Genomic DNA, 27265 nt, shown 5'->3' with positions numbered 1-27265 from the left:
CAGCCTGCCCTACCCCAATCACCCGAGCCGTGGATATCTCAAGATAAATCACATCCAATAGAGTTAGGGACCAGTTGATCATTGTCAGCTTCTCAGGCTCCTTCCATCTCATTGCTATAAGCTTCTTCGCTGCTGTGACGCCCGCTAGGACAACCCTTTTCAGTTGTACGGACGCGGGTAGTGTCGTTATATCGTTCAGGAGTAGCGTAACAGCTGTGAATGGGATAGTTAAGCCACACAGATCTGAAAGTTTGTCCGTTATTGACCTCCAGAAACGGGCCACTGGTGGGCAATCCCAATACATATGCATATAAGTGCCAGTGGCCTTTTGAGAGCACAAAGTGCACCGAGAGTCGGTTATCAGTCCCATAGCAAATAGCTTCCTAGGTGTAAGATAGGTCCTATGAATATAATTCAAATTAATTTGCTGGTGATTGGGGTTGCGGGAAGATAATGCCACATTTGCCCAAACATCATCCCAGTCAAACTCGGGGTCCAACTCCGGGATATCCACACGCCAGATTGTATCCAATGATAAATTTTTATACGTGGATTGAATTAAGAGCGTATAAAAGTCTGAGACAAACCCTCTGGATGTCGTTCTGTCCACTATGAGCCTGAGGAAGGGGTGTGGTTGCAAAGCTTGAGCCCACGGTACACCATGCGCCCTCAGTGCTGACCTTAGTTGAAGGTAAAGAAAGAAGGACTCGCCGGGAAGATCATAAAATTCTCTTAAGTCCTGAAACGCACGGAGGCCGTTCTTATCATAAATATCCTCCAGAGTATGCACTCCCCTCCTTTGCCATTGAGGAATATTAACCGGCTTGTGTCCAACAAGTAATTGCTGGTTATTAAAAATTGGAGAGTCCAGGTGCCAAGGGCATTTAACCCCACACGACCTCTGTACATTACGCCACGTTTGGATCACGTGAGTAATGATCGGTCCATACCTCAGCCGGCATTTCGCAATAGAGACAGTGGAGTACACTACATCCTGCAATCTTAGCGGAGACACCGCCGCCGCTTCTAAGGAGCGCCACGATACAGCCTCTACAGGGTCTAGCCAGCACATCAGAGGTCTCAGTGAAAAGGACCAGAAATAAAGTTTAAAATCAGGGATTGCGAGGCCCCCATCTTGTTTCCTACGTTGAGTAGTAGCCCTTTTGATTCTCGGGCGTTTGTTATTCCAGACAAACTTAGATACCATCGATTGTACCTTGCGCCAGTGGTCTATTGGAGGGGGCAGGGGGAGCATTGAGCTAATAAAATTTATCCTAGGCAGGATGTTCATTTTGATTATGGAAGCCCGGGCTTGTAAGGAGTTAGGAAGGGACGACCACCTGTCTAGATCCTGGCGTATTTTATCATAAGTACCCGTGAAGTTGTACTTAGTAGTTTGGTTCAGCGTGGGGAATATCTCTATGCCCAGGTATTTAAAATGTTCTACTATGGGGATATCAGCTGGTAGTCGTACCGCCTTGGCCAGTTCATTAAGAGGTAGGCAGGCTGATTTGTTCCAGTTAATCTTAAAACCTGACAATTTACCAAAGTCGTCGATTATCCTCAATAATTTTGTGGCCGACCGGGAGGGGTCGTCCATGAAAATCAGCAGGTCATCCGCATAGAGAGCAATTTTGTGTGGAGTATTGTTGACCATTATGGGGACGATGTCCTCCGATTGCCTAATAAATTGGGCCAAAGGTTCGAGGGAAAGCGCGAACAGTCCCGGGCTCAGAGGGCAACCCTGTCTAGAAGATCTGGAGACTGGAAAGAGTGTGGAACAGTTTTTGCCTGTCAGTATCATCGCAGACGGCGAGGCATACAGGACTTTAATCATATGAATAAAACTCTTTCCAAGACCCATGACCTCAAGTACCTTCCACAGGTATGACCACTCAAGTCTGTCAAACGCCTTCATGGCATCCAAAGACAGAACTGTGGATGGAGTTGTATTGTCTTTACTGTTATCGATTACATGCAACAGCCTCCTAAGATTATCTGCAGCCAGACGCCCCGGGATAAAACCAGTTTGATCGCAGTGTACCAATACAGACATAAATCTCTGCAGGCGACGGGCCAGCACCTTGGCAAACACCTTTAAATCGGCCCCGAGAAGACTCAAGGGTCTATAGCTACCACAATCATTGGGATCTTTGTCCTTTTTGAGAAGTAAAGAAATCAACGCCATATTGACATCTCTTGAGAACTCCCCTTGTTCGATAGCGTAATTGATCATATCGAGCATCAATGGACCCAGTTGGTCCCAGAAAGCTAAATACACTTCGGGTGGAATACCATCCCAGCCTGGCGCCTTACCCCTCTGCATTTCAACAATAGTCTCCCTCAATTCTACGAGAGTAATCGGTCTCCCCAGTTCCTTGGCCTCTTCCTCAGAAATGTGGGGTATCTCAAGCCCGCCAATGAACGATTCAAATCTAGAGTCATCCAGATTACCCTCTGAGCTATATAACTGTGAGTAAAACTCTTTAAAAGTGTCATTGATCTTTTTCGAATCAGTAGTGACTGCACCCTGGCTCGTCCTAATCGAGGGGATATCTGAGAAATGATCATTTGAGCGTATTTTCATTGCCAATAGATGGCTAGGTCTGGAGCCGTGAAAATAGTAATTTTGTCTTGTCCTATGTATTAAGAACTCAGACTGTTGTTTAAGTATGGAGTTTATTTCTTTTTTGACTATCTTACGTTGTGTGTTTAGTCGTTCATTATAGTCAGTTTGCAAGGATGCGTATAGGTCCGCATATAATGATTCCAGTCCTTCTAGCTTTTTTGACCGGGATTTTCGCAAATTGGAGGCAAATAGTGTGACATGACCCCTGATGAATCCTTTCAATGCGTTCCACAGGACCCTAGGGTCTTCTACCGTGCCAACGTTGATCTGCAAAAATTCAGCTAGTTTACTCCTGAACTCAGAACAGAAGTCATCGTTCTTTAGCAAGGTCGAATTAAAACGCCATCTGGGGGCTCTTGCGGAGAGCCTGCCAAAGGTTGCCGTAAGGAAAATCCCCTTGTGGTCTGAGAGAGCCAAGGGAACCAATGAGACATCGAAACTATCAAACATATTAGGGGACGCGAATGCATAGTCAATTCGAGAGAAGCTTTTGTGTCTGGCTGACAGGTGAGAGTAATCTCTGAGGGTGGGGTTGCATAAGCGCCAGAGGTCTGAGAGCCCCGTGTCTTTGGCCCACATCCTGAGGGCCTTAGAGGCCCGTTTCTGGTCGCTCGTTTCAGAGGGCCCAGACCTATCCATCTCCGCATCCCAGCACGCATTAAAATCGCCACCCACAATGAGAGCGTATCCATTAAGTTCCAACATATTCTTCGTGATTGTATTATAGAACGCTGAATCAAATGTGTTAGGAGCATACAATGCTATTATAGCCATCTTCCTATGCAAGAATTCAACTTTTGCTATAGTAATCCTTCCCTCCGTGTCCGACCATACATCCAAGATTTTGATATCAAGGTTACGTCTTGTAACTATGACTACTCCTTTCGTCTTATCATCGGCTGAGGATGCGGAGATAACGTGATATTGCCGATTTGCCAGTCTTGACACGTCACCTACCATTAAATGCGTCTCACTAAGGAGAGCAAGGTCAATATTTCTCCTCTTCAATAGCCAAAGGACACTGGCACGCTTGTGTGGGGCGTTAAGCCCTCCTGCGTTCCAAATTAAAATATTCAATTTAGCCATGGTCGAGCTTGTATAAGTGCGTAGAGAACATACCCGTGCAGCCAGGCTGAGTACAGAGGTGCCGATCCCGGCGGGCCCGGACGGTCAATCCCAGGAGTTCAGAGGAGGAACACTTACACATATATAAGACAACAGTACATAGAACACATAAAAATACCACCCCAGCTACAGCCCCCCCCCCTTCTACTCTAAACCCTAACCCACCCGTCCTACTATAAGTTCCTCTATACCCACTCTCCAATCCCCACCCTATGCCCCACCCACTGAGGATGGTCATCTTCCTATCACTTCCCACTAGAGACATGGATCAATAAGACGCTTCCCACTCCCACCCCCCTCTAGTTAAACCCCTGAGTAAACCCCCACTAGTCCAATAAACACAAATAATAATAAAAATTAAATTCAATAAAGATATCGGTCGAAAACCACCTGAGCACTGGCCCTAACATAAGACAACCATAATGGTAAAAATAGCCATTATTAAATAATAACTCCACATCAACCTGCAACCATCTATTTCCGAATCTGCGCTTCAACGTCGCAATGTTATGGCCCAAATGGGTACAGGAAAATTCAAAACAAAATTAAATTAAAGCATCCCAGCCGATAGTCTAAGGCAGGATCGGGTCACAGGTTAATTGTGCAAAATTGTGTGAACAATGTCAATTAAACAATGACAAAAATAAGAAAGGGAAAAAAGGGGTTATGGTTAAAGTGCACCCCTGAAGCAGTCCCTCTGATCAGGCACAACGGCTGACATGACATAACCTATGTAAGAATCGACAATAATAGGAAAAGGAAAAAGAGGGTTATGGCTAAAGTGCAAGCAAAGTTAAACTTGACCCAGCCTGTTATCACATATTTATGTATATTCGTTCGAGAGCCAACATGAACCTTGGCCCTAACATGACAGCTATAATGGAAAAATTAGCCATTATTATATAATTACTCAGCATCAACCTGTAACCATCTACCCTGGAGTCTGCATATTAATGTATCAACGTTATAGCATAAGTGCCTCACGGAAAATTCAAAACAAAATTAAGGCGAGTCAGTAGTTAGTCCAAGGTAGAACCGGATCACATTTAAATTGCTCATTCAAATGCCATTAAAACATATAGGAAAATTCAATACAAAATTAAATTAAAGCATCCCAGCCGATAGTCCAAGGCAGGTTCGGGTCACAGGTTAATTGCTCATTCAATTGCCCTTAAAACAGCGACACTAATTATTATACAATTACTCAGCATCAACCTGTAACCATCTACCCTGGAGTCTGCATATTAATGTATCAACGTTATAGCATAAGTGCCTCACGGAAAATTCAAAACAAAATTAAGGCGAGTCAGTAGTTAGTCCAAGGTAGAACCGGATCACATTTAAATCGCGCATATAGATGACATAAAAACAGCGACAATAGGAAAGAAAAAAAAAAAGGAAGAGAGGGTAATGGCTAGAGTGCAAGCCATATAACCATATAGCCATTAAGTGCAAGCCATACCCGACCCAACCTGTTATCAAATATTGTTTATGCATATTCAACCGACCTTGGCATCTACTTTGGATCACCAAAGCTCAAAACAACCTGGATATAAAAATAAAAAGCATACCAGAAGTTAGTTAGGGACTCGGTCACTCTTGAACTGTGCAAACCAATGTCCCTTTGAACAGCAACAGCAACCAAAATACGTAACCATTAACGAATGTCTCAGCGCAGACCATAGTCGAAGCCCGCTGGCTAGCCCGAGGCTAGCGCGTAAGCTAGTGACGAATCCGGATAGCACGTTAGCCTACTATGTACATTGTTCAGCTAGCTCGTTAGCTTCCAAAGAGGCGATACACAAGTACGACCATGAGGTCAGCTTTAGCAAGTAACAGAAGTCATTGGGAAGCCCCGCTAGTTGGATGGGCAGAGGACAGTTAGCATGTCTGGGCATGACAGCAAGTGTTTGTGAATAGTCGACCTAATCAATGTATATAGGCCCAAACCGCCAAGTCACTCACCCTCCATAGATATCAAGCAACAGACTCGGGTGTCTTCGCGAGATATTCCTTCGCTTTAGCCAACGACCAAAACAAACGCTGACCACCGACCTTCTCCAACACAGATAGTTTCGCGGGAGCGAATAACGTGGGCCTCAGGCCTAGTCTCCATAGCTTAGTCAGGACCACCTTGTACTCGGCTCTCTGAGCTTGAACCTCCGGTGTAAAGTCCTCGAAAATGGCCACTTTGTGATCGCCAAACCTCAGAGTACCCCTTCTGGTACGAGCCGACCGCATGATGATTTCTCTCTGTTGGAGTCTGTTCAGCTTGACTATGATGGGCCTCGGTTCTTTGTTCACGCCGGGAGAAAACTTGCCCGCTCTATAGGCCGACTCACAGATAGGAGGCGAGGGGAGGACGTCCGTCCCTAGTATCTTCTGCAGCAGTTCGGGCATGGTCTCAGAGAGACGGCCTTCACCGCTGGTCTCCGGTACTCCAACAATCCTGACGTTGTGGCGTCTATCCCGGGACTGCATCTCCTCCATCGCCGACTGTAGTTTGTTGACTTCAGCCTGCCTAGCCAGCAGGGCGGATTCAAGACCCGCCATCTTCTCACATTGTGATGATACCTCCGTCGTTAGCATGGCTAGTTCGTTAGCATTAGCCGATGAGGCAGCGTGAATCGTCTCCATCTTGTCTGTCAGCGGGACTACCGCCAGCCGTATTTCTTCTGATATCTCACGACGGAGGCTGATACAGAAATCCGCCAGCACTTGCTTCTGTGCTTCAGCGATGCGTGCCTCAGAGTCTGCGTGTACTTTCTTCTGTGCTTCAGCGATGCGTGTCTCAGAGTCTGCGTGTAGCTTGGTCATGACCAAGAGCACAGCTTCGCTTAACTCCCCGACAGCGGGAGACGGTACGGCCATGCTCGGCGGTGTCGGTGTCGTGCCTAATTCTTTCATGGCTCTGGTTTCCACCCCCGCCATCGTAGAAAGTCGAAAAAAGTTGATGAATGTATACTAAACACGACGACCTAGCAAACAGATAAAAAACAAATAAAAATAAAATAAAGACTAATGGGGAGAAACGTATATTCAGCACGGTAGAAGGGAGCTCATGTGAAAACACGTCTACTCCATGATCGCTCAGCTCCGCCCCCCCAATAAATGATCGATTTGTATGGAATTCGTTAAACCTATCCTTTGTCTATTGTCATTGTGTGGGTTGAACTCGTGAAATCAACATTATGAATTTTCTTTCTCTCTCTCTCTCTCTCTCTCGTAAGCACTTTCCCACGACTATGGCACAAGTTTAACTTCAGCACTTTAATGCTACGAATATGCAACATCATTCGCATATCGAGTCTTTAATGAACATTCTCTCTCTCACACAGGTGGAGAAGCGGGAGCCTAACGACGATCATGATGACATAGAGAGCAACCTACTGCTGCCGGCGGGCGTAACCCTGCGATGGATCACTCTGTCACTCAAAGTCTTCAGGGCCGAGGACATTCCACAGAGTAAGAGGAGTAGAGTTAGTCGCTTAGGTGCAGCTGGGTGGTGGTAGAGGTCTAAGCACTCGCCTGCCACCACAGAGACCCGGGTTACGTTCCTGGCAGCCGTCCCTACGAACACGATTGGGCAGTGTTTAGCGGGTGGGAAGCCGGTGAGGGTATGACTTCTGGTCGCTGTTGCCACATGTCGCCACATGTATCGGAGGAGGTGTGTGGTAGTCTACACCCTCCCCAGACCGACAGTAGGGTAGCATGTGGTAGTCTACACCCTCCCCAGACTGACAGTAGGGTAGCATGTGGTAGTCTACACCCTCCCCAGACTGACTGTAGGGTAGCATGTGGTAGTCTACACCCTCCCCAGACCGACAGTAGGGTAGCATGTGGTAGTCTACACCCTCCCCAGACCGACAGTAGGATAGCATGTGGTAGTCTACACCCTCCCCAGACCGACAGTAGGGTAGCATGTGGTAGTCTACACCCTCCCCAGACTGACAGTAGGGTAGCATGTGGTAGTCTACACCCTCCCCAGACCGACAGTAGGGCAGCATGTGGTAGTCTACACCCTCCCCAGACCGACAGTAGGGCAGCATGTGGTAGTCTACACCCTTCCCAGACTGACAGTAGGGTAGTGCAACGACCAGGAAGGGAATTGTCATGACGACAACATTTGGGGATGGGAGGAAATTAGAAAAATGAAAAGAAAGACAGAAACAGTTGGTCACTTAACGGATCTGAAACAATGGTGGTTCAACAGTCCAGACTTCCTTCTTCGTCCCCATGGGTGAAACATGTTGTGAACACAACACAGCTGCATAAAACAATACAGCATCATTTAGTATGACTCACGGCAGTCCTAATGACTGGTGGTACGATACTTAAACACAGTGACGCTAACATGTTAATCAGGGTATTTGTACACATGCATGCTCGTGCATCCACATCATAGATACACACACACACACACACACACTCATGTATCCACATCATTGATACACACACACACACACACACACACACACACACACACACACACACACACACACACACACGTGCAACCACATCATAGATACACGTGCGCACACACACACACGCATGTATCCACATCATAGATTTGATTTTGATTTGATTTGATTTTGATTTGTCTCGAACATGGAAACATAAAACAAGTTTAAAAAACCAAAAGGTAAATAGTCAAAGACTATTTCCATACAATAAGTGTTCGAGAAGGAACAGGGGGAAGTAAAACAACTTATCAAGCCCTGCCCCTTCCTTACAATATTTGACATTATAATTTAATAAAAATAATATAACAAATAATAAAAAATTAAATAAAAGTACAGTTTTTTTTTTATATATCCAAATATCCAAATGAGAAATTATAGGCAGTCGCATTACTGCTCAAGCTCCTCTCTCTTATGTGTCCATAAGTGCTTGTTTATAGCTACCTTTAAATGTATTGATATTTTTGCTTAATTTTATACTCTCATCCAGACCATTCCAGAGTGATGCCCCACAAACTGCAATGCACATACTTTTAAGAGTTGTACGTACCGTAGGTTGCTTTAAAGCTAATGTCCCTCTAAAATTATAAACACTCTCTAGCCATGAATTTTTTTTGAATGTTGCTTGGTAATTTGTTTTTTATTGCCAGAAACATAATTTGTGCAGATTTGAATTTGATTAAGTCCATGAATTTTTATGTTTGACTCCTTACAAACAGACTATTTGTGTGATCTAAATATCTACCATGATGTACTATCCGTATGGCTCTTTTTTGCAGTGTGCATATCTTTTCTAAGTTGCTTTTATAAGTATTTCCCCAGGTTTCAACACAATATGATAGATATGGTACAATGAGTGTGCAATATAATGTATATAGAGTTTTCTGATTCAGGATATATCTAGTCTTGCCCAGTATACCAATACTTCTCGCTAACTTTGAACACAAATATTTTATATGGGGTTTCCAGCAGAGTTTGTGGTCTATTAAGACCCCTAGAAACGTGTTTGTATATACTCTCTCAATTTTTACATTATCAATTTTCAGTTGAGGATCAGTGTTTATTTTACAATTTCCAAATATCATGAAGTTTTTTTTTTATCAAATTGAGTGATTTGTGTCGAACCAACCTTTTAATTTGTCCATTTCTATGTTTGCCACTTCTAAAAGCTGCTGAAGGTCATCCCCCGAACATAAAATGTTCACACACACACGTGCAACCACATCATAAATACACGCACACACATACAACCACATCACAGATACATACACATGCATGCATCCACATCATAGATACACACACATATAACCACATCATAGATACACATGCACACACATACAACCACATCATAGATACACATGCACACACATACAACCACATCATAGACACACACACACATATACAACCACATCATAGATACACACACACACACACCGACACACGCGCATACAACCACATCATAGATACACACACAGTAATTGAAAGCTGGGAGCAGCATAGCATCGATCACATTTGGGTTCAAAATAAACTATTTATAATTTGAGAATGATGGATAGAAACTCTTTTAAATGCCAGAGAATTGCCAGGTTCATTGTGTTCTCAGTGTTTCATCTTCACATGTTCTCTTTCCAGTGGACGACGCGTTCATCCAGTCCGTGAAGGAGATCTTTGGAAAAGACGAGAACAGGAAGAACCTGGTGGATCCGTTCCTCGAGGCTCGCTTCGCCGGCAGAAAGGTTCTTGAATCTCCCCGTTCAGGGGAGCAAAGCAAACTGAATATATCCCATCGTTGCCGTGATATTTCTGGCTGATACTGACGTCATCTGTTGTGTTCTTCTCGCCGCAGCTGTGTACGCAGATCATGGAGAAGAACGCCAACCCAGAATGGAACCAAACGCTGAACCTTCAAGTCAAGGTATGAAGAACGCGCTCTATGTTATGAATTAGATTTGATTAGATTAAAATGTATTGTCATCATCATACAGCACAAGTACAGTACAACGATAAAAGAAGTTTGGCATCCGACCAGGGTGCAAATGTAACGGTAAAGTGCAATAGCAATATTAAATGTACAGGTGGTTAAACTGGGTATAGAATATATAAATCAGTACTACGGAGTAATAATGGTAATCAGATAAGTACGGAATTCTAGTATTAATATGTACAGTGATACAGATATAAAGACACTATGGTATAGTAAGTCATACTGGCCAGCAGTGTAACTATTAAGGGTCCGGGATATGTACAGATATAACTCTGAAAATTATTATATACAGGAATGTACAGACAGATGTGGATATATATATATATATATATATATATATATACGATAATAATAAATATATATACGTATATTGTAACATGTAACATTAATGTACATGCCATCATACAGAGTTATATGGGTTATATGCAGGTGTATAAGTAGGTATATATAAGGATTATATGCAGGTATATTCAGACACATATGTATATATGCTGTAAATATAAATACATACATGTGTATGGTATATACAGCACTATTGTACATGCTATCATACAAAATGATATAGGTAGACTATAGTATGAGGTAGGTAGTTATGAGTACAGTGTAGAATGCCTCTCAGATTCATGATGGGGAAGTACTGGTTGTTTTCTCCTCCGCTACAGTTCCCTTCCATGTGTGAGCGCATCAAACTGACGGTGTTTGACTGGTAGGTCTGCCTGATTTCTCTGTTTTCTGATGCTACATTGTAAAACCTCACTTAAGGAACACGCCCAGCATTATGGGAAATGTGCTTTACTGTGTTCTCCAGAGTCGGACAGGAAGATGTTGGCTAGCTGTTGGCCAAAAACACCTTTTAAGCTAGGCTAGTGGTCCATATCCGCTTCCATTCGTTTGTGCTAAGCTAGGCTACCTTAGCCGGATAGCTTTCTACTGAACGCACAGAGAGGAAAATTCGTATCTTATCTTCTTGTCTGACTATGAAGAAGACGTTGACGTGTTCCTTTTAAAAGGGGAACGCCAAACCTTTAAAAAAATTCACATTGTGCCCCAGGAAGAACATGTAACAATAAAAAAGAATGGGTGGCTGACGTGTGGGTTGGGAGTGGGGATAGGGCTTGAGGTCAGATATGCCTTGAGGAATTCGCAGTGAAACGAGTCGAAACGAGACCAAACACCATACAAAATATACAAAGGTAGAAGAGGTAGTGCAAATACTTTAGGAATAAATTGATAAAATATGGTGTAATGTTTAAAAAGTGTCTAAAGTGAATGTTAAAGGTGAATGTTTAAAGAGTGTGTGGATGTTGCATGCAATTAATGTAGAATGGATGAGTTAGTGTTGCATAGAGTCCACATTGAACATCCTAATGGCCTGGGGATAGAAGCTCCTTTCGAATCTCTGTGCTGGCCATGGGACTCCGGTAGCGCTTGCCTGACTGAAGCAGTGCAAAGTGGCATTTTTTTGGGTGGCTAATAGTCTTTGACTATCCTCTTAGCCTTGGCTCTGCAACGCCTGGTGTAAATGTCCTGGAGAGTGGGAAGCCCACCTCCGATGGTGCGTTTGGCCGATCGAGTGCAATACCAAGCAGGGCCTAGAGGGCGCTGTTTGACAACATTACAGATTCTACCTTTTTAAGGGTTCTTGTTTCATAGTTTAGTTTGAACCTGTCTCCATTATCTTCTTAGAATGATGGAGTGGAGTTCTCTACAGTGTAATTTAGGATCTGGCTACAATACAGTGCATGTCTGGGAATCCTTCCCACAGCATCTCTGGAGTGTGGTCAGGGCTGTGTGTGTGTGTCTGACCCACTAGCACTTCCATGAGAGTACAGCGCTGTACGGGCCACTCCCAGTCCCTTCCCTTCCCGAGGACGCCCTGGGATCCTGTTGGCACGGCCGTACCCTCAATCGGCCCTCAACCATAGTGTGTTTTTGTGCGGGTGTGAACTGACATAGTGTGGACTCTCTTAATAACTCCTGTCCAGGAAGACTGGAGGGACGCGAGAGCAGGGGAAAGGTTAGGAAAACGCTGTGTCCCCCTGTCGGTGTTGAAAAGCCACCCCTGATACCGGAACTGACCACTGCACTGTAAAAGGTTTAATATAAACTGTGTTTAGTCCCTGTATTAAGCCCAGTAAATGCATTTAGATTGTACTAGAGCCCCTGTAGATAGTGCAGTGTGAATTAATACAATTGAGCGTAGTTGTATGTGTGTGTACTGTGTACATTATGTGTAATTTACATTGAATGATGATTTGATGACGCAGGGATCGGCTGACCAGAAACGATGCTATCGGCACCACATACCTGAACCTGGCCAAGATCGCCTCCTCTGGCGGGGAGGTTGAAGGTACAGTATGCAGTTGTGGACAATGATTTGACCGTTTACACTACAAAAGCAATTCAATTACCGTAATTCCTCTAATAGTGACCCGGGCTTTGTTTCAACTGTAGCGGGTACCAGGCTTTTATTGAAAGGAGGCATGTATAAGAGGGAGGTCTATATTTAAAATTTTCAAACTGATCATAATGAATAAATCAACATTTTGTGTCAGTTTGAACCCAGTAAAATGTACTGGGTTCATTTATTGAAACCCAAGTACTGTATGAAATAGTAAACAGTGCAATTACAGGTGGTCACTGGTCATTTCAACGTTTTCAAAGTGAAATCAAGTAACTTTATCCGAGTAAAATAGTGCAATCACAATACTGGTATAAACAATTCTGAGGTAGGCTTACTCTCTTGGTAAACATTAACACCATACCATTTATATGGTATTTACTGCACAGCCGCCATAGTGGTGTGTCGTCTCAGCGACAGGCCATTGCGGTGTAGAAACGTCTCCAGCCAACCTTTACTGGCCACAAACGCCTTGCCTCCATCACTCACTGTTGGGTAGATTTCCATTGCTTTTCTTTGTATCATTTTGCGCGACACACGTTGCGTATATATTAGTAACCCGGCTTGTATTAGGAGGTCAGCTTATAATTGCTTATTTCAACAGCGCACCCGGTCATTAATAGAGAGTCGGTTTTTAATTGAATACAGGTCACTATTAGAGGATTTACGGTATTCAGATTAATACTATTACACGTAATTCCGCTGCTGCATTGAGTTATACACTGAGAACACATTTGACATGTGGTAGTCTACACCCTCCCCAGACCGACAGAGGAGGCATGTGGTAGTCTACACCCTCCCTAGACAGACAGAGGAGGCATGTGGTAGTCTGCACCCTCCCCAGATCAACAGAGGAGGCATGTGGTAGTCTACACCCTCCCGAGACCGACAGAGGAGGCATGTGGTAGTCTACACCCTCCCCAGACCGACAGAGGAGGCATGTGGTAGTCTACACCCTCCCCAGACCGACAGAGGAGGCATGTGGTAGTCTACACCTTCCATAGACCTACAGAGGAGGCATGTGGTAGTCTACACACCCTCCCTAGATCAACAGAGGAGGCATGTGGTAGTCTACACCCTCCCGAGACCGACAGAGGAGGCATGTGGTAGTCTACACCTTCCATAGACCTACAGAGGAGGCATGTGGTAGTCTACACCCTCCCCAGACCGACAGAGGAGGCATGTGGTAGTCTACACCCTCCCGAGACCGACAGAGGAGGCATGTGGTAGTCTACACCCTCCCCAGATCAACAGAGGAGGCATGTGGTAGTCTACACCCTCCCGAGACCGACAGAGGAGGCATGTGGTAGTCTACACCCTCCCAAGACCGACAGAGGAGGCATGTGGTAGTCTACACCTTCCATAGACCTACAGAGGAGGTATGTGGTAGTCTACACCCTCCCCAGACCGACAGAGGAGGCATGTGGTAGTCTACACCTTCCATAGACCTACAGAGGAGGTATGTGGTAGTCTACACCCTCCCCAGACTGACAGTAGAGTAGCGCAACAACCAGGACCGTGACACACACAGGGAATTGGCACAACGACTAAATTGGGGAGAAATGGGAGAAAAACATTTTGCTACACTTCATTTTAGAGTTGTGTTTTTCTGTGTTATGGGTCTATTCCCACTGTCTTATAAATGGTACTTGCATTTTCCCTTTTCTCCTGGAATAGAGGAACATGCAGGAAGTGATGAAAATCCGTCATACGAAGGTTCACTCTTGCTCTTGTTTGCCTTTTGTGTTGTATGTGCATGGGATTGCAATGCAACGTGCATGTATCATTCCCCACATGTACATGTACATAAACCTGTCACATGTACATACATGCTTAGAAAAGCTGTGCTATGATCCGTTTTGCTATTAGTTTAAGATGCGTGTGTGTTTAACGTTTTCAAATCCCAACAGTCCTAACAGTCTTGTTGTAAGTCGAATGCTTGCTTACCCATCCTCTTGACCAACGCTCTTCCCTCCTCCTCCCTAAGGCTGTGATCACATTAGAAGCCTTTTTCTTGCGCTCAAGCGCGAGGGTGTACATAGAGAATCTAAAGTGCACAGGGAGCAATGAGCGATGCCACAGATTACCGTTGCTGCCTCAGCTAACGTTACATAAGTTCCTGTGACAAAATGGCATCCAATGTAATAAAAAAAGTCAACCAACAAACTCGATTCTTGTACCGGATCTCCTCTCTGGTAAACAAGAATACCCTGAAGACTCTAGCAGGAGCACTCATTCAAGGGTACTATGACTATGCTTGCACCTCATGGTACCAAAGCACCTCAAAGGCACTAAAAAACAAATTACAAACATCTCAAAACAAGCTAGTCAGACTACTGCTTGACCTGACTCCTAGAACCCACCTCACCCTGCCCACTTTGACAAACTAGGATGGCTTAGAGTAGACGACAGAGTACAGCAACTTGCAATGGGCCTGGTCTACAAGATACACTACGCGACCAAGGTACCCATGTACATGTCAAAATACTTCCCAAAGGTCAGTGAATACCACGATCACAACACCAGAGGGAGCTCCACAAATCATGTAAAACCTAGATTCGGCTCAAACAAGGGACTAAACACGTTTCGCAATTATGCCACATCAATGTGGAACGCCCTACCTAAAGCTGTAAAGGAATGTGAATCACTACCCACTTTCAAAAACACTCTAAAAAAACACCTACATGAGACTGCAATTCGAAACTGGCCCCTACAAATGTCCTAACCTAGTTGTACAGTAAATGACCAAGTAAGGCTTGGTCAGTATTCCAATGTACAGTGTAAAATGTGTGTGTGTCCCCCTACCCAACCCCCCCCCCCCACCTCCAATGTACAGCCCCCACCCACCCCACCCACCCAACCTCCTCCAATGTACAGTTTCTACGTCAAATGTATATACACTCTTTTTCTGGACACTTTTGTATCACAAACAGTACTGTATTTGCAAATCTGATATGTCATAAATGTATAGATGTAGCAGTACTGTCTATCTGTATGTCATGTATGTCATATATGTTATGATGAATTGAAAATGGGGGACCCTGATGTAAACAAGACGAAAGTCTTTCTCTGGTCTGCATCCCCTTAACAATTGTATGTATTGAGCTGTACTGTACTATACCCATTCTGCAATCTGTTAATAAACTTTTCAATCAATCAATCACATTACGTTACTACTTGCAGCCCTCCAAAACATTTTCAACCGAGAGTGCACAAAAAAGCGCCTCTTCAAAAATGCGAGGCACATAGTTTGGAGGAGACATGCGCCTGTCGCAACAAAACCATAGAAAAAAGGCACAGGCGGGTTCAAAAAGGCGTCCAATGTGATCACAGTCTACATTTATCACTCGTTGACTAACTAACGCTATAGCTTCACGCTCCTTATCCCTGACGTTTGTGAAGAATCAAAAGCTATGTTCACACTACAAGCCTTAGTGCTAAATTCAGATTTATTGCTCAGATCAGATCTTTTAAATGTGGCCAATATCAGATTCCAGTGTGAACCGGTCACTGCTCCTGAACTGACCCGCATGCGCAAATGAGCAATAACGAAGATGAATGTAAAAAGAATTGTGACAAATTGTGAAAGTCTCATGACTGTTCAGACTGAGGTCGCATTGCAAAAAAATCTGACCTAGATCTGATTTGGGACCACATATGAAAGTGGCCCAAATCAGACTTGAAAAAATCCGATTTGATGTGATTTGTGCTGTTCACACTGATGAAAAAGATCTGAATCACATATGAGCAAAAAGAAAAATCAGATTTGGGCCACTTTTGCACACTTTTAACTGTGTTTTACTCCCCCAGCTAACACAGGGTCGTCTGAGGTGGGCTTCCTGCCGGCCTTCGGCCCCTGCTACGTCAACCTGTACGGCAGCCCTAGAGAGTTCTCTGGCCTCCCCGACCCGTATGAGGAACTGAACTATGGCAAGGTCTGGAAGTGTGTTTTGTGTAGGGATGGGCATAGATTCATCATTCAGTCATTAACCTCTTAACAGGCACCCAGAAAAGTGGCAATTTTTTTACTTGAACTCAAGGACTGCATACCTTTTTTGCAAAGCTTTATACTTTATACTTATAGCACAAGCATGAGCCTGGTCTCTTTTGAAAGATAACATTCTGAAGTTACTAATACAAAAAAGGAAAATGTATGTGCTAATGAAATAGAGTAGCAGAGGTCTGAACTTGAGTTGAACTTGAACATGTGTACTCAAATGTTTCTGTAGTGGTTGCAATATACAAATAAAAGAAAATGGGTATAAGCTGGAAACCTGAAGTCTTATGTAGTACAGGTCCAAATTTGATAAAAATCCGTTCAGAAATGGGTCTTTGAGAGAGGTTCGGGTAAACCATGCGAGAAAAAAAAAGCTCTCCCAAATCCATTTCCTCATCCACGGCTGTTCATTCTGAAGTGTGATTCCTTCAAATTTTCGCGTCAACTTTCACCTAATTCCTGTATGTGCAAGCTGCACTCATTGGCTACAACGCTGACCAATAATTCTCGCCATCAGCGGATGATTGGCAGTTCTGAAGCGTCGGGAGTCCGGGGTGGTCATCTGACGCGTGGCCCGTAAAAAGACGCTCGCCTGACATATCGTCATGTAACTCGAGAACTGAGGCACGGATTTGGTTGAGTGAGGTGGCGTTCGAACGGCAACAAATAGATCTTTCGAACGGTAATTTATATGTTCAGCAAAAAATGCAGCCCGAGCCGCTAGACGCTCGCAAAATGCTGTGACTTTCGTGCAAGGGCAAAATTGCATGTATATGTGCCAGTGCACGTTAAGAGGTTAATAATAATAAACTGTATTTGTATAGCCCCTTCCGTACAACAAGTGCTTCACAGGAGTGATGTAGACATAAAATAGACATAGGCATAAAATGAGCATGAAATTGTCATAAATATAGACGGGCATAAAATGAGCAGATAATTGATCCTGATAAAAGAAAAAAAAATATTTGTCATTAACCTGTTAATCTGTAGACCGTTTTCGCCTAACAGGTACATGCCTAAGTAAATGGAAGATTGCCCCACTTCTGCAAGGTCAATTTGCATGTTCTTGGTATCTAGGAACATCTAGGGACCTGGGGGTATGTATTTCCAGTGTCAGAAATATTGTGTCTGTTACTAGGCTGAGTAAATTGTAATGAATAAATTAATTATGATTGATTTTGATGATGATGATCAAAAATTGATACGGGGCTCATTCATCACCTTATTGAGATCATGTGTAAAGAAAATCTAAGCAAATGAACCGCGGGAAGATGATTAAACGGAAGGATTTGTAGATGCAGTAATTAATGATAATCGACTTTAATTATAAATTCATATTTGACCTTGAACTTGACCTTGACCTTATTATGGCCAAATCATACATCTATGGATAGGGGAAATGCTCCTATTTTTCCAAAGGCAGGGTTGAATCTGGATTTAGTCATTTCTTGCGATTTTTCGATAATTAGTATTTTCCGATAAATTGGTAAAAATGAAAATATACACGTTGACTACTGTTTTTGATAGGGTTATGGTTTTTACTCTTGGCTACAAAAAAATATATTTTAAAACATTGACCTTAACATCCAAGGGCCCACATGTGGACGATTCTTTGCCGACCTCTAGTGGCTCGGGTGTGCATTTCTTTTAATACAATATATAGATATAATTAAAGCCCTATTTGTTGCCTGTCGATTGCCCTTTCAGGTGACAAAATCCATTCAGCGGTTCTCGAGTTACATGCCGATATGTGAGGCGTGCCCCAAAGTACGCAAAAGTACACATTACCACCCCCAACTCCCGGGGCTCTAGCTCCGTCAATCATTTGGCGATCTCGAAAATCTTTGCACAGGGTTGTAGCCAATGAGTGTGGCTTTCCAATGATACCCCATGATATGATAATTGGGGATCTAATACGGTCTCTATTGATCGATTTATGATAAAGAAAAGCAGGGTCCCCCTATAGGGGGACCTTAAGGCTTAACATAAAAATGTTATGCAATTAAATAAAAATAAATGTCATTAAATTATTTAAAAAATTATAATAATGAATAGTTTATGCAAATATTGTTTAGTCTATTTGTGAAAATATATTTCTTTAAAGTCTGTTAACAGCTGGGAGAACAGAAAAGAATGATGAAGAAAGAGAGACTGGGGATGTTACATGGTAGCGACGTTTTGTATGTTTGCCATGTTGTTTCACGAAGCGCACACATTGCAAGCGTCGGTGATGCTTGTTCCCGGAAATACGCTAGTCTGGTCGGCTAGTGTTAGCTATTAGCAATGACATCAGCCAGCTAGCTCGCTTGTTGGATTATCTCACGTTCGCTATTAAGTAAAAGTCTTACATTTAATTTGCACAGGTACTACATTTGTGTGTTGGGGGGGGGGGGGGGGGGGGGCAGCCCGGCTGTCGGAAGATTAAATAATATTAATTATATGAAATGTTTTTGTATTCACATCGTATTTTTTGCGGGGCTACCGGGAGCTTGGTGCGTCTGGTGAGAGCTTGTATGCAAGAATACAAATTGCCACGCAAGTGCAGCCGCCAGTTCAGTGTTGATATGTACTGTATATACACGTGTGTTTTTTTTGCTAGTACGTTGTGAAATTGGTATTACATTTAGCTCTAAGTGTTATTAAAAAGTCTTACATTTGAAGTTGAAACCTGCAGATACCCTGTAATACAAATTAAAATAAATAAAATCTATATATAATCTGTCATTTATAAAACGGCTTCATTCCTATCCACCCAATTTCTCATTTCCACTTTGGTTCGATATCCGTTTTAATGTCATTTTTATGACACAACTTCCCACACCGAGAACATAACCCATGCTGCTCTTGTTTTGGGACAGGGAGAAGGGGTGGCGTACAGGGGCAGAGTCCTGGTCGAGCTGTCCACCAAGCTGGAGGGCAAGGAGGACAAGGCTGTGGACAGCATCCCCAGTGACGACATACTGGTGGCTCAGGTACGGAGGCGGTCATTCAACAAAACCTGATGAGTTTGGTTCAGTTTTAGTGTGATTATTATTGTTATAATAGGTCACAGGTCAGTTTACCTTTTTCAATTGTAGTCTAGTTAACCCCACCTTGTTTAAGCTTATGTAAACCTTTGGTAAAATGTATTATATAATTCATAGTACACATCATACAGTACATAGTATCAGGCTCATGTAAGCTGCATGGGAACATGGTGTATTTCTTTATATTGGGTTATATTGCTGCTATCTTTATGTTGGTGCTTGTTCATCTTTATATTGGTGCTTGTTCATCTTTATGTTGCTGCTTGTTCATGTCTTTATGTTGCTGCTTGTTCATCTTTATATTGGTGCTTGTTCATCTTTATGTTGGTGCTTGTTCATCTTTATATTGCTGCTTGTTCATCTTAGCGTTCGTTCACCAACTAGGAGATCATAGTTTACCCAGCTTATATTTTACCACTACATCTCTGGTTACATTGAATTGTACATGTTAACCTGTTACAAATAATTATGTTATCTGTCTCTCTCTGTCTCTTTCCCCTCCCCTCCTCCTACTTACCATTCTCTCTCCCCCTCATCTTTCTTTCTTTTTCTTTCTTTCTTTCTCTCTCTCTTTCTCTCCCATCATCCTTTTCTCTCTCTCTCTCTCCCCTCCTCCCTGTCTCTCTCTCTCCTCCTTTAGAAGTACCAGCGCAGGAGGAAGTACTGTCTGTGTGCAGTGTTCCATAGTGCCAGTATGATCCAGGAGCCCGGTGAGCCCATCCAGTTTGAGGTCAGCATTGGTAACTACGGCAACAAACTGGACACCACCTGCAAGCCCCTGGCCTCAACCACCCAGTACAGCTGTGCCGTGTTCGACGGTGAGTCATGAGGAGTCATATGAAATAGTTGTAGTTTAGTTTGTAGATGAAGAAGTACAGTACAAAGTAAGAGGTGGACTTAAAATTCTTTATTGCCTATATTTATTGAAACGTATAATATAACCGATAGGGTTATATGCTGCTATGACGCCCACATTTCTCCAAGGGGATCAATAAATTAATATCTTATCTTTTTTTTTATCCACTTTTTCTCCCATTTTCAATTTTTTTTTCTCCCATCCCAATTTCGTATCATCCAATTCAAGCCTCCCCTGTCTCGAACGCTGTTTCTTGCCTCCCACAAGCCGGCTGCAATGTGGACTAAGTCATACATAGCACGAGTCCCCTCCGATACTCGAGGTAACAGCAGTCGCATCTTTTCACCTGCGCGGCGTGATCTTTCAGCGTCAGGGGTCTGCACTTTGGAGGGGCGCCGCCCCCATCGCTTCCTGATTCTACTGCGCAGGCGCACCAACCGACCTGTAGGAGTCGCTGTCCACAACGCCCGATCCCCACCCATCAGTTTCCCACCCCCTAATACTGCCAATGTGTATTAGTACGGACGACCAGCTAAACTGAAAGCAATGTGGAGCGCTGGGCTCGAACAGGCGAACCCAACGTCTCCAGTATTCGTGGTGAGCGCCTTGCCCACTGCACCACGTAGCCGCCATATTTTATCTTATCTTGACTTGCCGGAGGAGATGGTTGAGACGGTTGGTTTTTGGATGCGTGTGAGATTATGTGCAAAATAAATCTGTATTGTTTTTGGTGAAATGCCATTTAACATTAATTTCTGTCGTTTCTGTTTTTTAATCTTATATATGACTCATTGAAAAAGATTACTTATTGTATGTCATGTTCAATTGTGATTATCACAGGAGAGGGGTATATTGATCTTAACGGGCTGTCCAGTAGGCTACAGATTTCCCTCCGCCCACAACCTCGTTGGAGTTGCTAAATATGATGTATATTTTTAAATATCCAGCTGTTGACAATATATTTTTTATTTAATAGTTTATTTGTCAGGGACACTGCAAAAGAAAACATTGTAGCAAGTTACAATAACAAGATACAGATGCATTGACATTCTTTACATGATCATACAATAACTACAATAATTACATCACATTACAGTAATTTTAAATGTCTTTCATATGTGTGTGTGTTCCCTGATTCATGCCAATATATGTGTATGTATGTATGGTGGTCAGGAAGGCCAGTAACGTGGTTGGGGTGGAGCTGGACTCTCTAGCGGTGGTGGCGGAGAGGAGGAGCCTTGCTAAGCTCCATGCCATCAGGGACAACCCCTCCCACCCACTATACACATACTTGGCTGACAGCAGGAGCATGTTCAGTGCTAGACTAACACTCCCAAGATGTAGCACTGAAAGGCACAGGAAGTCCTTCATTCCGACAGCCATCAGACTTTACAATGCATCACTGTGCCTCACTGCATCACTGAGCACAGGGTGACAGTTACCATCTTCCTGGACTTTTACTTTTAAAACAACATTGTTCAATATTACACTTACTGTACACTTACTGTAGACTTCGGTATATTTTATACTAGAATCAGTAGAATGTATATACATAACATAAGAAATGTGAATCCTGGACTGTACTTATTATCTTATTCTTAGGCTTATTTTATTCTTAGGCAATTTGTTATTCTTATTCGTGACTTTGTTCTGTCTACCTAAATGTTTACTGTGAGTGATTTGTAGTGCCAAATTTCCCTCGGGATGATTAAAGTATTTCTATTCTATTCTATTTATGGGTGTATGTGTTCATGCACGTGCATGAATGCGTGTACTGTAGTCGTATGTAGTAATATGTATTATAGTAGTATGTATGCTGATGCAATGAGAATGTTTTTTCTGTGGTTGACCAGGTAACCACTACTACTACCTGCCGTGGGCCGACACTAAACCAGTGGTGGTGGTCACCTCGTTCTGGGAGGACATCAGCCATCGTCACGAAGCTGTCAACATCGTCCTCTTAATTACTAATCGCCTGGTAAGATAATGTGTTGAATTTACGTCTATGTTCTAGAGTGAATGCCTAGTTGTACTTTTGGATGTGAAGCACCTCTATGAGGAAGTGTAGAAGATGAATGAATGTGGATGAGAGCCATGACATTAAGTGGTTGTAGCTACCGCTGGAGACATGATCCAATATACTTTTATACGCCTGTGTCTCCTGAACACGGAGAGACAAATCCCAAGTTGATCGGCACTTTCTCTGCCGAGCTATAGTAACTTTTTCGCACGTACTCCCCAACTCCGCACGCGCAGATTGATAAACCTTGATCTCTGGACAATCCAGAGACTCCGTGGGTAAACTGCGCATACAGAGTTTGGGAGTAGGTGCGGAAAAGTGACTAGCTCCGCCTAGAAAGTGTCGATCAACTTTGGATTTGTCTCTCCATGTTCAGGAGACTCTGGTGTATAAAAGTATATTGAATCATGTCTCCAGCACCCCCACAGCCATAGCTACAACCACTTAATGTCAAGGCTCTCATCCACATTCATACATTTTCTCCACCCGCTCTCTCCCATGATTTCAGAATACCGGAAGTGTTGTGGTGGTCTATGAAGGGGATTCATGAATTACTAGATACAATTCTATGACAGAAATGGCATTTCGGTATTGTTGATGGCAGCCATCTTGAAAAATGGTGGCCATAATAATAATGAGAATATAACGTTTATTTTTATAGTATCTTTCAGCTTTGGTGCGAAATTGGCAAAGGCTGCATCCCCAATTTTCTCCCCATGTTGGATTTTCTAACTGGCTAACGTTCTTTTTCAGCAAAGCAGATCCAATAATACTTTTAGTGGTACATTTTATGCTTGTAGCCACATGTGAACGATTCTCCCAAATTCTGCAGTTCTCTGCTTAGCTTGTGTGTCCTTGTTTGTTTTTGTTACCATACAAAAGCACAAGCACTCCAAATATCTCCATAGGGAAATATAATATGCATCTTATGGTGCGTAGACTAACATCCATGCTCTTGAATTACCTCCGTCTATTCTACCATCAACTGCACATTATTACACAAAAATGTGGTTTGGAAAACAACCATCTGGATTATATAATCTTATCCTATGTGTCCTTGTGTCCTTGTTCCTGTGTGAGAGCCAGGCTCAAGGGGCTGTGGGAAGTGGGGTTATTACTAGACCGGTAGTCTTGTGTCTCTTTAACCCACGCTACCCTGTTCCCTGTTGTAGCAAACCAACCTGGAGGCGTTCAAGACGGCCATCTCAGCTAAAGCTACAGACCACCAGCTGGCTGAGGTCTGGCTGAAGCTGCTCACCCAGCTGGTGGAAGACCTGGAGAGGTGAACTGATGCTGTTGCTCAGAGAGGACTGGACATAGTGTATACAGTAGGGGCTTATTAATGATTAAATTATTGTTTTAATTTCCATATGCAACATTTTCTTCAATGTAATTTACAGTCAGGATTTTGAACTGTGACTAAATTCAGCAGGAAGGGATTTTAAATGGTGACTAAATTGAGCAGGAAGGGACAGTGAGGTGACTAAATTGAGCAGGAAGGGACATTGAGGTGACTAAATTCAGCAGGAAGGGACATTGATGTGACTAAATTCAGCAGGAAGGGACATTGAGGTGACAAAATCCAGCAGGAAGGGACATTGAGGTGACTATATTCAGCAGGAAGGGACATTGAGGTGACAAAATTTTGCAGGAAGGGACCGTGAAGTGACTCTCTGTCCTCTCCTCCTAGTTTCCCAATACCAGAGCTGGAGGGCCGTTCCAACCTGACCCAGCTTGACATCCAGCTCAAGAAGCTGAGAGACAGCGCCATGGCGACCATCAGGGAGCAGGCCAGACGCATGCGACAGGAGGCCTCTGACATCAGAGACACGCTGGCAGACATAGAGGCCTGGTTGGACAAACTGCAACAGCTGGCTGAAGAGGTAGGAAGTTATATCCTGCAGAGTGGACCAGACTCACAGACATGGCTCAGACTAACGGCATAATTCAACATAGTTGAATTCGGAATTCCATTTAGGATAGATTTTAGCCAACACACACATGCACACACACACACACACACTAGGGAACAGAGTCTCTTAATTGAAAAAAAAAAAAAAAAACTTAAAATAGCCTTATTAAATGAGAAATTTTGCCCAAATTTAAGGGTAAAAAACATGAATTTTCCCTTAATTACACCCTCCCCAGGTGTAAAATATTGTAGGCTGAAATTTGGCATGGCGATCAAGTGTGTGTTCAAGGCCAATTGGCTAAAAGGGGGCGTGGCAACGGGAGTGGCCTATTGCAAAAAGGTTGCAGCTATTGCGAATTCACACTTGAATTAATGTTGAAAACCGTCCACGTTCCCTTCTAATGTACTCCGATGCAATCGCGACACATGTATTGTCATGGTCTTGTCTCCCTGTCCAGCCCGCGTGTATCGCTTCCTGCAACGGAATTCGGTTTCCGGGTTCCTCTGATTGGCCGCGACCCCCACGTGACCCGCCCCCCTATCCACCGCTCTGCCGCTGCCGTGGACTCGCTCGCTTCCTCAATTTATACGCATGGAAGTATTGACTGAATGAATGAATGAATGAATGATACCTTTATTTAACAGATTGCAGAATGGGTACAATACAGTACGGCTCAATACACACAATTGTTAAGGGGATGCAGACCTGAGAAAGACGTTTGTCTTGTTTACATCAGGGTCCCCCATTTTTAATTCATATAGAACGACGCGATATTTTATTTGTTTGTCATGACAAACCAATTACATAATCCAACATATGTGTAAAGGCACAACATATTCCCGTTAACGGTATCTTTTTTTAATGATTTGTTACGGCGCAATCAATACTTCCATGCATTCGGGACCTCCATGTTTGGGGGTTGTTGTGGCTGATGGTTGTTAACACAGCAGGAGACGATAGTTCCAATTTCAACAGGCAATTTGTTTAATGAAAGAAAGTTTTAACAGCAGAGCTATGGATCGAGCAGACGGACCACAGCTTGAACAAAAACACTCTGACTTCTCAACCCCTGTGCTTCATCAGATAAATCCCTTCTCAGCCCTGCCCCCCCATGACAGATATGATGACGTGACATATTATATCAGATATGACATGACGTACATTAAAATGACACATAGATTTAACATCGAAGAGAGATGCGATTGAGTGAGATGTGTGTGTGTATATGTGTGTGTGTGAAAGAGAGAGTCAAGATTACAATGAGTGTGTGTATGATTGAGTGAGATGTGTGTGTGTATATGTGTGTGTATGAAAGAGAGAGTCAAGATTACAATGAGTGTGTGTATGATTGAGTGAGATGTGTGTGTGTATATGTGTGTGTATGAAAGAGAGAACAAGATGTTACAAGATTAAAAGGACAAGATATGATGTACAAGATTAAAAGCACACGATATGATGTACAAGATTAAAAGCACACGACGTGATGTACTGAAATGTCTATCTGTCTATCTCAAAGTTGTTTTAAGAACATCAGCCGGACCGTCTTTCAGTAGTGCTAGTTGACCTATATTAAACTAGTTCACTTCATATACACATTTTCCCCAACAGGGTATTCATCAGACAAATCGGATGCAGGGATTCGGCTCCCATCAGGCGGGCAAGAACTGCAGGTTTTCAACCTCTCCCCTCTCTCCTGGAGCTTAAGGGGGAGCTTAGTACGCCTGCCGCGGAGGAGGTGGCTACAACATCAACACACAGTGACTACATGCAGTCACTGTGTGTTGGCGTAGCCAGCGGGTAAATCGCGATTTTTTTTAATTTGTTTGTCATGACAAACCAATGACATAATCCAACATATGTGTAAAGGCACAACATATTCCAGTTAACGGTATATTTTTTAATGATTTGTTATGGCGTAGTCGTTCTATATGAATTGAAAATGGGGGACCCTGATGTAAACAAGACAAACGTCTTTCTCAGGTCTGCATCCCCTTAACAATTGTGTGTATTGAGCCGTATTGTATTGTACCCATTCTGCAATCTGTTAAATAAAGTTTTCATTCATTCATTCATTCATTCATTCAGTCAATACTTCCATGCGTATAAATTGAGGAAGCGAGCGCGTCCGCGGCCGCTCTCTGCCGCGCGCGGCAGCGGCAGAGCGGTGGATAGGGGGTCGGGTCACGTGGGAGTCGTGGCCAATCAGAGGAACCAGGAAACCGAATTCCGTTGCGGAAGCAATACACGCGTCCAGCCCCAGAACAGCATGTATTGTCATGGTCTTGTCTCCCTGTCCAGCCCCAGAACAGCATGTATTGTCATGGTCTTGTCTCTCTGTCCAGCCCCAGAACAGCATGTATTGTCATGGTCTTGTCTCCCTGTCCAGCCCCAGAACAGCATGTATTGTCATGGTCTTGTCTCCCTGTCCAGCCCCAGAACAGCATGTATTGTCATGGTCTTGTCTCCCTGTCCAGCCCCAGAACAGCATGCCGGACGTCATCATCTGGATGCTGAGGGGAGAGAAGAGGGTGGCCTACAGCCGCGTCCCTGCCAACCAGCTGCTGTACACCACCTACAGCGAGCAGGCCTGTGGACAGCACTGTGGCAAGACGCAGACCATCTTCATGCAGGTACACCAACATAGCAGACGATACTCGACAGCAGCTCAGGAGGTAGAGCGGTCGTCCGGTAATCAGTTCCCGGTTAGTTTCCTTGAGCAAGACACTTAACCCACGGTATCTGCGGGGTATCAAAAAGTCTTATTAAATTCATAATTCTCAATTGAACCTAACCCGTAACCTCTTCCACCCGTGCGGTCGGCGGACCGCAAATGACATCACGTCATAAATCAATC

General features: G+C 43.6%; 1 protein-coding gene across 1 annotated transcript in view; it reads left to right on the top strand.

Annotated features, from left to right (window-relative positions):
* Positions 1 to 27265, top strand: part of myof (myoferlin) — a 116225-nt gene that overhangs the window by 19996 nt on the left and 68964 nt on the right. The window contains 13 exon segments of the mRNA XM_084323490.1: positions 7093 to 7219; positions 9847 to 9950; positions 10061 to 10129; positions 10861 to 10904; positions 12466 to 12548; positions 14277 to 14315; positions 16410 to 16534; positions 19455 to 19568; positions 20263 to 20440; positions 22332 to 22456; positions 23671 to 23780; positions 24189 to 24381; positions 26886 to 27041. Coding sequence (XP_084179616.1) covers positions 7093 to 7219; positions 9847 to 9950; positions 10061 to 10129; positions 10861 to 10904; positions 12466 to 12548; positions 14277 to 14315; positions 16410 to 16534; positions 19455 to 19568; positions 20263 to 20440; positions 22332 to 22456; positions 23671 to 23780; positions 24189 to 24381; positions 26886 to 27041 — 1467 coding nt within the window.

This window comes from Notolepis coatsorum (genome assembly GCF_963971535.1).
Source record: "Notolepis coatsorum genome assembly, chromosome: 10".
NCBI classification, from domain to species: domain Eukaryota; kingdom Metazoa; phylum Chordata; class Actinopteri; order Aulopiformes; family Paralepididae; genus Notolepis; species Notolepis coatsorum.
This window is presented reverse-complemented; position numbering and strand designations above follow the sequence as displayed.